Below are 16,347 nucleotides of genomic sequence, written 5' to 3' on the forward strand. Positions count from 1 at the left end.
ATGAAAATCATGAACCACTGCATTTCTCTGAAGTTGTCCATTTTACTTTCTTCAGGTGCTCCTGGTGGCATGCCCAAATGTGAAGCTGAAAGAGGAGTACATTCCAAGCGGCTAACACTGTGTCCTGTGGAGCCCAGGGTGTAGATAATTGGAATCCTCTGGCCCCACACTATAGCCCAGCACCATGGAGAGAAACAGTTCCTTCTTCAACTCTATCTGGGAAACCATCAGGACCAGACATGAAAGAGGCATCTTTAACACGGTCTGCCTGGCTGTCCTCCTGGGGCTGCCCCTGGTGGTGGTTCTCACGCTCCTCTTCGTCTGCTGCCATTGCTGCTGTAGCCGGCCACCCAAGAGCAGCCAACAGCCAGACCAGAACAAGAAGAAAAAGAAGAAGAAAAAGAAGAAGAAGGATGAAGACCTCTGGATCTCTGCTCAGCCCAAGCTCCTCCAGATGGAGAAGAGGCCATCGCTGCCTATCTATTGATCAAGGAGGCAGAGGGAACTCCCCTTGGAGCCGAACTTCCCATCAGCCACAGAGAGAGACTTGGCAGGAGCCTTTGCAGCAATGCATTCGTGTCCACAGATTACTCAACCAAGGAACAAATTTCAGACTGAGCATCCCAATGGATGGGAGCACATGGACAATTCTTACAGTGTCTTGGCAGCTATGTGTCCGATAACAGAGCTCTCTGTTGTAGTCCCAAGCATCTCTTACACTGTCTCTGGTATACTCAATCACAAAAGCACAGAAAACATGTATACATGCATCTTAGATGGCATCCAACTTTGTATGTATCATATGTATCACATTTGAACATCAGGTACAAGGGACAGTATGCTCTACTTATCACATGGCCACTTAATATGTACTTTGCTCAGATATGTATATATACATGTACTGAAATTCCTTATGGGAAGATACGTCCAGATTTAGGCACATATGCACAATTAAGTAGCCATGCAAGGCCCTAAGCCCTGTCTATTTGCCATCCGGGTTGGAGACGGGTGCTTTCCTAGTCCTGTACCTACATAGCATTTTACTGAAAATACATTTGGACATTCCAGGAACCTGATACAACCTCCACCCCAGTGTATATTGATACAGAAGCTAGTAGTTCCTATATGTGCTTCTGACCTTTTGCCTGTAGCTACAAGTTTAACGTATAGCTCCAAATACATTCAAAGCTCTTGGCTTGCAACTCACGTCAGGTCCTTATTGCCACTGACAGGTGTTTAATGTGGCCCAAGACCTCTGGGGACATTACCCTATAACTACTCAGCAAGGTGCCCTTTTCTGAGCCGTGATGAACAGCTCTTGGCAGTGACTACTAGAAAGCTACAGAAACCCATATTCTCTTCATTGGACTGTAGTTGTATACCTGTGTGATGCATATGCAGACAGAAAGGGCAAGGAGCTGCCCGATGTGAGCTAGCTATATGTTCTGTGTGATCGAGGGTTTTCATCAGAAAGGAAACAAGTAAGATCATCCCAAGTCCACTCTCAAAAACAGCACACACACACACACACACACGCGCGCACACACACACATGCACGCGCACACACATACACCCTGCGTTTGTAGCAGTGTATAGGTTAAATGAAAGATAAAACTGTAAGGACATTTGTTGCTACTCATGTTGATGCTCAGGCAAATATCTTTTACACAGTAGGTACTCATAACTGTGGATGGATACACAGTGGTGTTAAGGATAAACCTGTAATACCTCATGATTTCCCCAGCGACCTAATCTTTTAAGATACCCCACTGACTGCTACAGAAGCTGAGACCAGGGTGGCATTGACATATGTGCCCGTGGTACCTGAGGACATGCCACGTTCTGAGCAAAGGAGAGCCTTTCCTCCCCAGGCTAAGGCTAAGGGAACAGACTGCTTGGCGTTTTCATTACATCGCAGCCATGTAACGAAGGCAGAGAACTCCCAATTCGGACGTGGATTATACTCTCACAGCTCATTTGCACATCTACTGGGGAGCGCTTTAAATATTTTTCCCATGGAGATCATTATAGATAGTGGCAGATCACTGTCTAATTAAGAACATAGCCAAATTATGACATTACAGTAGCAAGAAAAACAAAAATCCCTGAATTTGATGAGACTGTAATGAATGGAAAGCTGCACTTTACTGGCTCATCCCTGAGACTCGGGGTTCAACTCCCTCTGTGCTCCAGGCCCTTGTCTACTGGTGGCTCTCATACCTGGTCTTCCAGCAGAACAGTTAGATTCTCTCTCTCACCCGACAGAAGCTCCATGTTACTAAGCACTCACACCTCTCACCCACAGGCCTCTCTGACCACAGCGACACTTCCTGGTTCTTTTTCCCTTTGTCACATAGGGATCTTGTGGATTGCCTGGCTGTCCTCCTCACGTGACAGAATGGTCAATCTCCCCATACCACATGCCCTTCTCTGCCAACTGCTACCCACAAGGTGTCCTTCCCACCACCAACTCTCAGTCACCCTAAGACAGAAGACTTGGGGTAGAGGAGAGGCAGGACAGCAGAGCTGGGATGTCAGATATGGTCTGCAAGGATGGATCACCAGGATCAGGGACCGTACAAATTACATGGTTTCCGTGACAACTGGCTGCCGGTTTGAATTAAGACAGCAGTCAGTTGTCACTGACTGCCCTAACAAGCCCTCTGTCTCCAGGCACAGTGTACCTACTGCTTTCTAATCAAACAGACTTGAGCCAGTACCTGTCATGAAACACCCAGAAAGTCAATTCTCAGTTGCTTCTATATCCTGGAATCTGGAAGTCCCAACCCTGATTGGATCATCCCTTCCTGTCACAATCTGACAGCCTTTCTAGAGAAGCTAGGATGGTGCAGGGCCCATGATATGATACGTCTTCACACTGATGCTGGGGAGTGGAAACCCAGAGCAGTGCTTCATGTCCAGGCTCCCAGCTTTACTCTTTTCCAATTCTTCTCGTATCACTTCTTTACCCTGTATCATGCCAGTTCATTTCTTTATCTCTCCACTTTGTTTCCCTCACTCTATCCCAGAGTTGCCATGGCTACAGTTTAGCGGCAGGGTGCCATTTAGGACCTGTGCTTACCTGACCCATCAGGGGAGGGCAAGTTAATGGAAAACATAAGAGGCTTCAGGGGACCGGAGGAATGGCTCAGCAGTTAAGAGCACTTGTTGCTTTTGTAAAAGACCCAGGTACCAGGCATGCACATGGTATACATGCATACATGTAGGCAAAACACTTGTACACATGAAATAAATCTCTTAAAAATTTTGATAACAAGATTCATTTAAAAAGAGGCCCTTTAAACCAACATGGGCTTGGGGAAGGGCTCCCTCCATACTGGACTTCTGGTCTACCTTGATCACACTCCAATATAGTCAGAGGGGTCTTTGGCCACTGTTGATGGACTTTTTATATCTTTAGAGGAGGAAAAAGAATAGAAAAATGTAAATAAAGGGCTGTCACTTTTTCAAGGAGAATATATAAATGATCAAAGTTGTGCAGTATTTGTCAATGTTTTTTCTGTAAAATTCTAATACACATAAAAGTTTATTTAAATAAATACTTTGAAAATGAAACCTTCCTTGAATGTTGGAGTGAGTCACTTACTGTGTTATCCCTGAGATTTTATGCTCACACAGAAACAACAGAAGCAGGGCCTCTCCCTGTCTGGTCACTGCCCTCCTAGAATCTCAGGTCTAAGGACCAGGAATGTGGCATCTCTCTCTGTTACTTGAAGGTTAAACTGAGCAATGACGACCATAGAAAAACATACTGGTATTCTCTGGTGACACTTAGAAAACATTTCTCCAGTGGAGTCAGCCAGTGTTGTTTTATAAGAAAAAATATATATATTAAAGATTAAAAAAAAAAAAAAGTAACAAGACCTCTGGGTTAATCGTGTACTACAAAATGAAGGCCCAAGGAGCCCTGCAGTAGCTGTTAGGTACATAGATACGAGTATAAATACACAAATACATACATGTAAATACGTGCACGTGTTTATATAAGCACATACACCTTTTTCCTAAGTCAACCACAACTTCTCGCTAGTTAAGAAATGAGTGATTCAGATGCTCTTGATTCCTTTCTCAACAATGCTTAGTTTCTCATTAAAGGAGAGGACACCTGGAGTGCTGGCCAACAGAAGCAAGAAGGTGGAAATGTTCTCTACCGGCACTGCCCATTCTGGCACTATTGGCCACATGTGGTTTAGTTCATTAAAATTAAATCAAATTAAAAGTTCAAAGCTCAATTATGCCAGCCGTACTTGGAGCACACCCGGTGGCCAGGAACAGCACCCCCAATGGCACAGGCTAGCATCTTGAGGGAAGAGTAGCTAGTCCAGTGTTGGTGAACAGCTGTGCTGTTTTAGTGGAGGCTTAAGAGGGAAGACCCACAGCACAGCTGCACATTTTGCTGTCTTGCCCAAGGCAGGCTGTTTCCCAGTTTCAGTTGATTCTTGAGCTCTTTTGCCTATCACCACACACCCGTGACAACCAGGGAGAAGAGTCTTCGTTCAGCCTCTAGGACATTCATTCCTCTAGGACATTGCAAAGGTTTCCAATATGGAGGAGGAGCTGCCCAGAAGTCCACAGCATCCCTCCCAGGTACCTCAAGGCTCACCACCCCCTCTACAGGGCCCTCAGCTCCCCCTGCTCAGGCCCACCTACACTCTGGGGTATGATGATAGAGTTGTACAACGCAATCATCCATCAGCATTCTCCACTCACCAGAGAACTCTGCTGGCTGCTTGTCCCTTGGTCTTAGGATTACTCTTAAATTCAACATCACGGGCATACAAGACTGAACAACAATGATGAATTCCTTCAAACAACTTACTGTATCTGTCCTAGGTTCAACTTATTAAAATGTTTTCAGATTCGCGTAGGGAAATTGCCACTATTTATTCAGTGATGGCAGGGCGTACGCATGAAAATATTTTATCTATTATTATGTGCCAAGTCCGCTGAGGCCCATACCAGAGAATTTGTTCTGAGGGGGTCACAACAATACAATGTACTCGTTGCTTTCTCAGAGGGACACACACACACACCAAGGCTGGCATCAGCTCAGGCGAACAAAGAGTTGCACTGGGGTGAGCTGAGAAAGGATCTGAACCCTGGCAGAGCGGATGAGAGGCCCTGGGCTCTGTGGGCTAGGACTCAGGACTAGGATGGCGCAGGCCCTGATACGCACACCAGTTCTCACCGGTCATGTAATTTATGCCTGTGATGTTACCTCCCTATTAAGACTCATCCTCAAAAATTAAGTGGAAAAATGCACATAAAACATTTAGCACTGTGCCAGGCTTAGGGGAACTGCCCAAAATAAGTATCATTAATGAAGGAAAATCAAGGTTTGCGTTCAAGAAATCAAAGGAGCAACTTCCAGAGGAGAGCATCAAATTCTCATTAGTCACATGATCTTGATTTTCACCATTCTTTCCCTTTCCTCCATTCATGAGCCATCATAACTGTGTGGACTATTCATAGAAAACCAGCCTTAGAACTGGCTATTTATATACCCTATTGAGGAAAAAGACAACTCAAAGGTTTTGAATGACATTATAAAGCCTTAAGAAGCAAATGAACGAGCTTACCACTCCAGAGGATCTTGGAGCCCATTAGGAGAATTCACGATCACAATTTGATTCCTGCCTCACAAGAAAGTGAGGCATCAAGGGGAAAAAAAAAAAAAAAGAGCCAGCATACCCAGGCCTGGAATGGAGACCACGGTCTTCTTCCAAGAGCTTCTTGGGTCTGGCCATAAGTCTGTAAGTGTCCAAATGTCCTCTTCTTGCATTCCACAGCAAACCCCAACTTCCTGGGCCTCCTCTAAAAAAAAAAACGTAATTCTCTTTACTTGCCAAAACAAAGAACTGCATTCCTTTATTTTCTTTACGTTTACAATGCTGGGCTCGAGAGATGGCTCAGCGGCTAAGAGTGCTCGCTGTTCTTGCAGAAGACCCGGGTTTGGTCCGCACACAGCAGCTCACAACCATCTCTACCTCCAGCTTCAGAGGATCCAACATTCTCTTGCGACCTCTATGGGCAGTTTGCACATAACAGGGCATATACATTTATAAAAACAAAACACTTGTGCGTATAAATTATTTAAAAAATAATTCCAAAATAATTTTTTTTAATTAAAAAGCTGCTGTGTGCGGTGGTGCGTGCCTGTAATCCTGGCACTGTGGGAGGCAAAAGCAGGTGGATCTCTGTGAGCTTGAGGCCAGCCTGGTCTACAAAGTGAGTCCAGGATAGCCAAGGCTACACAGGAACACCCCTGTCTTGAAAAAAGAAAAAAAGAAAAAAAAATATATATATATATATATAAAGCTGACAAGCCATATGTAAAAATAACTAAAATTTACAGGCTTCCAAACTATTCTTTGCCCTTATAATTACACAGGCGTTCATCTTGTGTAATGAGCAGGTTGAATGAGCTAACCTGGGAACCTTATTTATATAACACTGGTATTGGAACTCAAAGCAGCCACAGAAACAATCCACTCACAAGGGCACTTTAGGAAGAGTTTGTAAATACAGACTTTCTACCCACTGCCCAGCCCAGTGCGGGGTAGTTAAGGAGGTTGGGAGCAGACAGAGCCAAGGATTCACTAGGCAACCCCCCACCCCCACCCCCGGAGGTGTCTGCTTACCTGTTGTGTTAATCACAGGAAAAACATAGCCGGAGCAACCACTAAATACAGGCTGGATGCTGACGAGACCCCACTGGCCAACTCTCAAGACAGTATTACCCAAAAAGGAGAAAAAGTGGGGACCCCTCAGGAACTTCCCTTCTTGGAGGAAAAGTTTCACTTGAATTGAGACACCTGATAAGACAACACTGCCATCTACTGGCAATTATGGACATTGCAGGCCTCTTGCCCTGGCTCTAGGCTTCAACCATATTGATTGGCTCCCATTGACACCAACACCTCTCCATGACCCTGGAGAAAGTCTTAAAGTACTGGCTGGCTAGTAAGGTTTTTTTTTTTTTCAAGTGGGGGGGCCTCTTTTAGTAACTAAGTTTCACCAGCAGCTTTTCACTATCTTTTCTTTCAGTGCTTGCAAGCCTTCTTGTTTGCATGCTCTCAATTGGCACAGCCCACACCTGTTGTTGTTTTTTTTTTCATCCTTGATCAGTTCTTTGAAAATCTCTGCAATGTGTGTGTGTGTTTCCGTCTCTGCATCTCCTCTTTCCGTTTTCCTCGCTCTTTCCCCTCACCCCACACTCTCTTCTGCAGTATTTTCTAGCTTTTTTAATCCTTGAATCCATGATAATTGTAAGTTATAGAAAAAAAAAGTGTTCAAACTCACTTGACAAACATAAATGCCAACCCATTTCCAGAGGAAGCAGCCGTGACGCACAAACATCTCCAGGCTCAGTGGTTCGCCGGCTGGCCTTTGAAGCCAGCCCTCTTTAAACCCTGCTGATTCTGCAGATCTCGTTCTGACACGGACCAAGAGAATCATTACCTCTTGCCTGAACTACAGCAGCTGTGAGCTGATGTGTGACCCTCCGCCCTTTCCCTATACCACACCCCTTGCAGATGGTTAAGGCTCATAGAGACCCATCAGCTGGAACGAATGTCTTCTGACCAGCCACATCACAGCGGAGAGAGCACCTGTGGCTTACAGGGATTAACTGTGCATTTCAAAGGTACTAGAGAGGATTTTGCACGTTCTCAACACTAAGACATAAGTGTCTCAGGTGATGGATGTGCCAGTCACCCTGATCTGATCACTTCACACTGTATATATACATTGTGTGTGTGTGTGTGTGTGTGTTGAAATGTCACACTTTACCCCATACATATGTGTCAATTAAAAATAGCACGAGGACTTGGAGACAGCACTGAAAACAAAGTGGCTGCTACTCAAATGTGAGGTCTTGACGCAAATGCTTGTTGGGTGCGGCAGCCCAGCTAAGGTAAATCCTTACACTCAGGAGGTGGAACAGGCTGGCCGGGTAGACCGGCCAAATCTGTCGGAAGAGCTTGTCTCAGTACATGAAGTAGAAAGAGGCCAAGGGAGACCCAGGGTAAAACTCTGGCCTGTGCACACTCATATACACACAAACACACAACAATTAGGTAGTTTCCAAAAACCCCACTATGTTCCCCTCTCCAGCCTGTCACCAAACCGATATTTCAAGACAAGCCTGCCATGCCACTTCAAGCTCCCAAAACCTCTGAGAGCTCTCCACTGTCCAACTGTTTGTGTGGGAACAGTGGCGCTCACCCCTCGATCCATGTTAGAGTCCCCTGGGAGCTTTGACAAGCTCAGGTGCATAGAACTTGCCCGAGACCCACTGAAGTGGAGTCTCTGGAGGGGCAGTGAACAAAAGGACGCACATCAAAGCCCACGCTGGCCCTGCCTGGCACTGGGGGCTGACAGCCAGTGCGGTGTTGCAGCAGTGAATCCGTCCCCAAGTTCTTCCCCCACTGAAAGCTGCTTTTCCCTCTTCCTGAAAGCAGCCTGGGTCTCCCGGGTGTCTGGCTGCTCCCCTTGCTAATTCAGTCTGTCTTTCTACACCCGATACCATCATTACAGCTCTCAAAAGCCTTGGTGGAATTAGACACACAGAGAGAGAGAGAGAGACCCCCAGTGCTAACCACACCCCTAGTGACTCACTTTTTTCTTAAGCCACCACCATCCTGATCTGTTTCCATCCTGTCTTCTCATAGTTCTAAGAGTTGATCAGGGGCAGTAGTTTGCTTGCTCATCTCTTCCTTGTGCATGCGCAGAATAGACAACGCTTTGGAAACCTTACCAAAGTTTGTGGGATGAGTGTCCTGGGCCATGCTGTGCTCCTGGCTTCTGGTGGATTCCCCACTTCTCAAACCTCCTTTCACCTTAGGTTGTCTTGGAACATGGGATGGCTTCCTTTAAGCTTCAAAACTTTGAGGATCGTGATGGATGCTGGCTCTACGAAAAGTGTTTAAACCTCTCTGAAAAGGAGATCTACCCAGAAACCCATTTCACAGGCACATATTCAGTTACTGGAATGGACCGCTGGGTTGGCCATGTGAAAACAAGGGGCAGCATGGAGGAAGGTTAGGGGCTGGGATGCTTTGAAAATGAACTTCCCCAACTGCCTTCCCTGCTCACAGGAGAAGCTTTGAAGGTCAGCTGAAGATTTCTCCATGGCAACCAAAGAACCCTATGCAAAAGGTCGCTAAAACAGCTCCAGTCTCCCACACAAGTCACTTCAGTGGCCTGCAGTGGAGAAACCCTGGAGCCAACTGGGATGGGCGTGGTACCACCCTGTGCCATCCAAGCTTCCTCCAGCACAAAGGCTATGGGTCACCTTCACAGCAGGACTCTATACAGAGGCCGCCAATCTTAGCAGCAGTTTTTATAAGCAATAACACCTGAGAAAGAGTCCACCAATCTATGTCTGTGATGGTCGGAATAAGAATGGCCTCCACAGGCTCATATATTTGGATGTCTGATCATCAGGAAAAGGCACTACTTGAAAAGGATTTAGGAAGTGTGGCCTTGCTAAAGTAGGTATAGCCTTGTTGGAGTAACTGTGTCACTGGGGGGTGGGCTTTAAGATTTCAAAAGCCCAAGTCAGGCCCAGTGTCTCTCTCTTCCTGCTGCCTGTGGACCCAGATGTAGAACTCTCTGCTACCTCTCCGGTACTAGGTCTACCTGTATCCCATCATGCTTCCCACCGTGACGATAACGGACTAAGCCTCGGAAACTGTAAGAAAAGCCTAGTTAAATGCTCTTCACAGCAGCAGAACACTGGCTAGATCACACAGGCACACTTAAGAAGTCTGCTCAGAGTTGACGCTGTGGCTACTGGCGGCCATCTTTGGCTCTGGGCCAGTGCTGGGAATCGAATCCACTTTGCCAAGGAAGCAGTTTCCTGCTAAAAGGTTTGAACCAACGATGATGAGCCCGAAGACTCGCATTCGCAGAGCGCCCCGTTTGTGCCAACAAGCACAGGACACTGCAGAAGGAACTCTTCAGAGAGGACATTTAGCTGGGAGGCTCTACAGAGAGATCCAAGGCAGAGGGGGATGCTACCTAGGGCTCAGGCCCCAACAAAAGACTCAAAGAACCTGTTTCTGAAAATATGTCCCCTCCAGGACCGTCTTCGAAGCCCCCCACCCCACCCTACCCCACCTCCATCACCACCTCCGTGGCTCTCCTCAGCAGTTATAAACACCAGAGGTAATTTATTATTTACTGTCAGTCTCCACCGCTGGGGTAGAAGCATCATTTGTGTATTATCAGCCTTTGCCTAGAATATGTAGAACGAAGTATGTAAGTGGAAGCTTTGTTTACTTGGATAGGTCCCGCCCTTAGAAGAGAACCCGGTACATGTAAGATTTAAGCCATAAGTGTCGAATAAATGAGCGAATGAATAAATAACAGCTCCATCAGCGCCGGGACTGAGGGACTCGTTCATCTGTTTCCCCAGCAGGCCACCGCTCTCTAGATTCCTGACTCGATGTGCTTTCACCGTTTTAAATGATCAGCCCATACACTGCGTGAGCTTCCCTTAGCCCACTCATTATCAGATGTAGCTGTGGCTGTGGCCTTCCTAGATGCCTGGTTGTGGGTGGGGATACCGAAAACTTGAAAGGCTGGCAAAAGTGATTTCCGGCATATGGCTTGGCACTGACCAGAGGTTAAACCTAAGCAGCAATGTACACCCTAGACCAGAGGAGGGAAGTGAGCTGCTAGAATCCTGGCCTTCCTTCCTGCTCACAGGCTTCTGCCGCATTCCAAAGGGCATTATTTTCCATCACACAGGTAAAGAGACCACAGCCAGCCAGTTTAACACTTGAATTGCACCTTCACTCGTACTTAAGTTTAGAATTCAAGTGCACTTAAGTGGAAAAAAAAAAAATAACACAAGGCAATTTTTAAAAATTAAATGGTTTATTTTTGTTTTCTTGAATAGGAATTTAACTTACTTCAACGGTCACTGACAGAAAACCTTCCAAAAATGATACCAAAAGACACAAAACAGATGACACGAAGAGGCTTCCAGTGTGGGGAGCAGGGGAGGAGGGAAGCTGAGGGCTGAGGGGCCTGGGGGGAACTCAGGGAAGACTGAGGGTGCCAGTTATTTAGAGAGACAGATTATTTAAAGCTGAAATGACTGCAAATTTATTTACAACATATGCAGATCTATGAAAGAGATTATACAAATGTCTGTAAAGGGGGTGGTTAAAATAACAATGAAATGGGAGCTTTGCTCTCCAGCATGCTAGAGATTAGTCAGAATTTAACTAAATAGGAATACTTTGTGGCCCCTTTGTAGTCTCTTCATTCTTCACCACACAAGAAATTTAAAAGGAGTAAGATTTGTACTTTTCCCCCAAAGATCAGGGGGCCCAGGAGACAGCAAGTAGCAGGTTGCCCTAGGGGCTCAGAACTTCACTTTAGTTTTTTTCTATAGAGATCTATATTACCAGATGCACACAGAGATCCTTACCGATTTCTAAAGATCTCCAGTTGGTGGTCTACTGAATGATTCATCTTTTTGCCCTAATCCAATACACCTGTCATTAAGGATGGGCTAAAAAAAAACTTGTGACTCCAACACTGCGTCCCATACATATGCACTGTTCAATTACAATATTGTTGACTTTGGGGGCCCTCAGCAGAGACTGGCAAACATGCAGATGGTAAGGAAGGAGCCTCTAAAAGTTGACGTGAAGACATCATTAGCACTGTGGGTACCCAACAATCCAAGACGCTAGAGGCAATGAGCAATGAGTCAGACTTCAGCTCCCCAGTCACCACCACCCACCCCACCCCAAGCTTGTTTTTTTCTCCTGTGACGACAGCTCAGACGGGCCTTCAGAACATTCTCGCCTTTCCTCCTATGGAACGTTTCTTTCTGCCAGAGATACGGTCTCTGCTGTAACCAAAGGGGCGGATTTTCAGCTCCACATAAGGAATGGAGAACTCATGTCCTTTCCATGGCTCCCAGTTCACCCCCTGCAAAACAAACCAATAAACAAACATCAAGAAAAGGTATTTGGGAGAAGACTAAGGTGGCTTATAGAAGAGGGGATCCTAGAGTTCCCTCTCTGGTGGAGGAGGGAAAGAAGGACAAAGTTTGGGTAGTAATAGGTTATGAGGCAAGATAGGAGGGGCAGGTCATGTGCCCTCTCCTGGAATTTGACAAGCTGAGTAGACAGGAAAAGAAGCCTCTGGTGGGAAAAATGGAGTGTGAGCCCTAGATGTGGGAGAGGCCAGAACACAAGTATGCCACGGGGGTAACCGAGGCAGAGACCAGCAAATCAGCTATTGCCTCACTCTGCTCTTTTCCAAAAAAAAAAAAAAGTAAAAATAAACATATTAATTAGCCAGTTGTGTAAAATCATTTTCAATTTAGACTGTTTAGATATTAGCGCTGGGATGACAAATGGCCCACTGAAAACTAAATTTCATTTTATGTCTTTTGACTGGTGAGCACAATAATATTTAATTCACTTAATAACCTTGCAACCTGGCCAATAAAGAGCCCAAGTGACCAATTTTATGTATTTTAATTTGTGAGGTAAATAATAAACAAGAAGCTAAATGCCTTGCAGACTGAGAAAAGCACATTAACCAGATGAATGTCTTTTATTAGCAAACACAGGGATGGTTTAGGGCATGCTGGCTGCTCATTTCAGATATTTGATCTCTGATCACAGGCTTCTCTTGTCGGCCCACATGCTGCCACCATGATTCATTGGGCCAACCCTCCCTATACCCTGGGGACAAATTTCTTCTTCCCTTTGGAAAAAAAAATAACAAAAGGATTTGGAGTCTTGGCTGCCTGGCAAGAACAAAAGTAATAAAAATGTACCTAGATCTGAGAAGTGCTAATATTTACAGTAATATTTGGTGTCTGTGAGTTCTGCGGAAAGGTGGCTTCATGAAGGCCAGGATCAGGACCTAGGATTGGAAATTAGAGACCAAAGACAGGTTTCTGGAGGACAGGAGACTGACGGTGAGTAGAAGAAACATACAATTTTCAAGAAGCCACGGGGGGTCAGCAGATGTCCTGTAGCTGGCAAAGAGTCACAGTGATATACAAGGGTCCTGGGGGTCCCAAATAGTACTGACAGAAAATTTGCCAGAGGAGTCCTAGCATAGACTCATCCCTGAGCATAGTCCTGACAGAAGGACAAAAACAGGATGCTCACAGCAGCCCCTGGGTGACGTGGGTGAGAGTGGAGCCTAGGGGGAGTCTGACCTAACTTAGAACCTGTCTACTTGGTGAGGGAGAGACTGAGGGGAGCAGTTTGGGGATAATGAAGGGACAACCGGGAAAGACAATGAAATGCCTGTTTTTATACTTGATGCTCGTGTTCACCCCAAAATCTGTATATTGAAGTCTTATTAGCTCCGTTGCCTCAGGCAGCTCCCTGGTGGCAGGGTGGTTAACCTAGATGAAGCTATAACTAGAAGGTGTCATCTCCATGCCAAGAAGCAAGGCTCCATCAAGCATGCATCCGCTTCCACTCTGATTGTGGCTTAGGCAGCCTCTAGGACTGTGAGATAGGCATGTCTGTTTTTAAACCCTCTGACCTGTGGTAGGTTGTTAAAGCAACCTGATCTATAGCAGGGTCTTTTGTGAATTAGTGAGGTGCACTGATAGCTAGTTGTGGTGGTGCACACATGGAACCCCCGCCCTCGGGAGGCTACAGCAGGAGGATTCAGAGCCCAGCTGAGCCCAGCTGAGGCTACTCAGCAAGAGTGTGTGTGATGTGATGAACGACAACAAAAATTCAGCCAGCTGTGGTGACAGATGCCTATAACCTCCGAATTTAAAAGGCAGAGGCAGGAGGATTCTGGGTTATGAGCATCGTCAGCTACACAGCGAGTGTGAGGTCAGCCTGGGTACATGAGACCAACCCTGTCTCAAAAATAACACGAAGGAAACCTTAAAATGAAGACAGACGGTGTGTGGTTCACATCGTGAGTCTTTATGTACCAGCGACAACAAATCGCCCACCTGCAGCTGAAAAGCGTGTGGTAGTGGAATGCACACTACGTAGGATCTGTCCATCTGGGGACACCATGAAGCCTGAGGCATAGCCTCCTGCCCTGACCGGAAGCCTCAGAGAGAGAGGAGCTACCACACTAACCCGGACGGTGTCGCTTTGGGAGTAGGGACAGACAAAGCTTGTGATGGAAAAGATGTTCACCTGCCACTTACCTCACTGTGCTTGGTCTCCCCATATTTGCCATTAGGGTTGGCCAGGTGGCAGTTCTTATACCACCAGCCTCCATGATGGGTCAGCGCACAGTTGCTGAGAGCAATATCATTGTCTCTGTCAAAAGTTGTGAACTTCCATCCATTGTGGTAAGTAAGAGCATCGCCTGCAGGAGAGACAGCAAGGGAGTCAAGAGCCAAGAGGAAAGAAGCCCCAGCAGGAAACATCTAGGACTAAAACACCAAGGATCCAGTTGTATATCACAGGTGGTCGCAACTCTCTCAGAATGGCTAAGGAATGTGAGAACGTGATGTGTAGATGAACAGGTTGTCTTTGCTGGCCTGTCACTCAAACACTAGGCCTGTTTCTCCAGCAACCTCTACAGCATTTTCACTTGGAAGTTCTACCATCACATCAAGTGTCTAACCCCCCTTCACTCAATGTAAACCCTCTCTGCCCTTCTGCATTTGCCATGAGGACCATTCTTCCTGACACCATGACCCAAACTCATGCCCCTTGCTTGATACACCTTTCATACCGTTGATGTAGTCCTACTTTCTCAAATCACCCTCCCCACCTCTACACAGCTGCCAGTCAGGCCTCTTTTCATCTCTGAGGGCCTGTATTTGGGTGAATCTTCCCTCTCACTCCATCTCTCAGCCTCTGTGGAAATACCCATTTCATTGCCTTGGAAAGATGACTCATCCTACTTGCTGTCACTAGGCTACCTCCTATGTTCAACCTCCAATCCCGTTGTCTCTACTGGTGTGGAGAGCAGGCCCATTTGCCCTCTGTCCTTCATTGGTCAAACCCTAGTCTTCCTTACAATGTAGCTCAACACATGCTCGCTCGCTCGCACGCACGCACACACACACACACACACACACACACACACACACACATCTACCTGAACTTCTAGAGCCCCTCTGGGGACATATGTACAATTTAATGCTTCATTACGTCCTGCCTAGAATCTGCTTTAATTACCTCACTCATACTGCACCTATTTCCCTATCACATTTGTCATCCTCTTAGAAGTTTACTTTCTTTTTTCAGCTCATAAAAGGCAATAAGAGCCCATATCAATCATAGGCTTAATCAAGTTCTCCTTCTGCCACCATGACACTCACGCTTATATCTTAGTGCTGTGACTCTCACAGGCCTGCAAGGTGGGCAGGGCTCTTCCGGCTCCCACAAGGAAATAAGGTCCTGAGGAGGCAGCTGTATCGACCTAAGCGAGCTGGTCCTCAGATTCTAAAATGACAATTCGTTCGGGAACACAGATTCACCTGGGGCCCCTCAGGCCCACGGAAGTTTTCATCCCTGCTCTGACAGCCTTCAACGACGGTTCTGGAGGGAGTCCCAAGACCTGAATCACCATCATTACCTTAGAACCTACTGAAAATGTAAATTCTCGGGCTCACCCCAGGCAAATGGAAGTACAAATGACACACAGGTTGGAAGCATGCCATCCGGGCTTCAACAGCCCTTCCTGCCGTCCCTGCACAGCTGCAGCTTCACCCACACACTTATTCAGAGAACACACAGCAAGCCTTCGACGGGTGAGCCCCATGCTCGTCTCCGAGGAGGCAAAGCAGAGGGGGTTCTTATTCTTGAAAACTGACCGGGTGAGTTAGAGCGGGTACGGAAAGAGTTGACAGGTGCTGAGGCACCGGGGTAAGGAACACTTAGGAAGTTCAAGGCCCAAAGTTCAAGCTCTAGCATCTCTTGTCCTTCTAAAAAGTTAACAGCCCCTTGTGCAAAGGGAAGGCTCTAATGTGTCTCCCCAAGTCTATAAACTCAACAGTGGTCCCTTCGTGCCATACCCAGCAAAGGGAGCAAGAGAGGCCATTCCTCTGACACCAAGATGGCCATGCCTCCATGAGTTTCTTCCAGTCAAAGAAAAAGACAGGCTTTATTTGTGCACATTTTCTCCTTCCTCCAGATTTCCTGCAGACAGTTAACTACAGCTTGAAATGACACACAATGGCTCCCCTAGTAACATTCTTTTAATAAGCACAGCTTTCCAAGCTTGAATATGAAGTTCCCAGAGCTTACTTTCCAAGAATCCAGACAAATGCTTTAAGATATCTTCAGTTAACTAACCTTGGACCCTGAACTAGAAAAAAAAAGAAAGTGAGCTTCGGTCTTCATGGAACTA

The 16,347-nt window shown here is 46.3% G+C and overlaps 2 protein-coding genes across 3 annotated transcripts in view; one reads left to right on the forward strand and one right to left on the reverse strand.

Annotated features, from left to right (window-relative positions):
* Window positions 1-3,576, forward strand: part of Kiaa0040 (KIAA0040 ortholog) — a 33,738-nt gene extending 30,162 nt beyond the window's left edge. For both annotated transcript variants that reach the window (XM_021663334.2, XM_021663333.2), the window contains one exon: window positions 56-3,576. In XM_021663334.2, coding sequence (XP_021519009.1) covers window positions 185-487 — 303 coding nt within the window. In that variant the 5' untranslated portion in view covers window positions 56-184 and the 3' untranslated portion in view covers window positions 488-3,576. The remainder of the gene's footprint in view (window positions 1-55) is intronic.
* A 7,337-nt stretch (window positions 3,577-10,913) lies between these two features.
* The window catches only part of Tnn (tenascin N), a 59,458-nt gene continuing 54,024 nt past the window's right edge, over window positions 10,914-16,347 (reverse strand). The window contains exons 20-21 of the mRNA XM_060364538.1: window positions 14,189-14,352; window positions 10,914-11,973 (exon numbers count right to left, since the gene is read on the reverse strand). Of these exons, the coding sequence (XP_060220521.1) occupies window positions 11,833-11,973; window positions 14,189-14,352 (305 nt within the window). The 3' untranslated portion in view covers window positions 10,914-11,832. The remainder of the gene's footprint in view (window positions 11,974-14,188; window positions 14,353-16,347) is intronic.

The sequence above is a fragment of the Meriones unguiculatus genome, chromosome 11 (genome assembly GCF_030254825.1).
Source record: "Meriones unguiculatus strain TT.TT164.6M chromosome 11, Bangor_MerUng_6.1, whole genome shotgun sequence".
Classification (NCBI taxonomy): Eukaryota; Metazoa; Chordata; class Mammalia; order Rodentia; family Muridae; genus Meriones; species Meriones unguiculatus.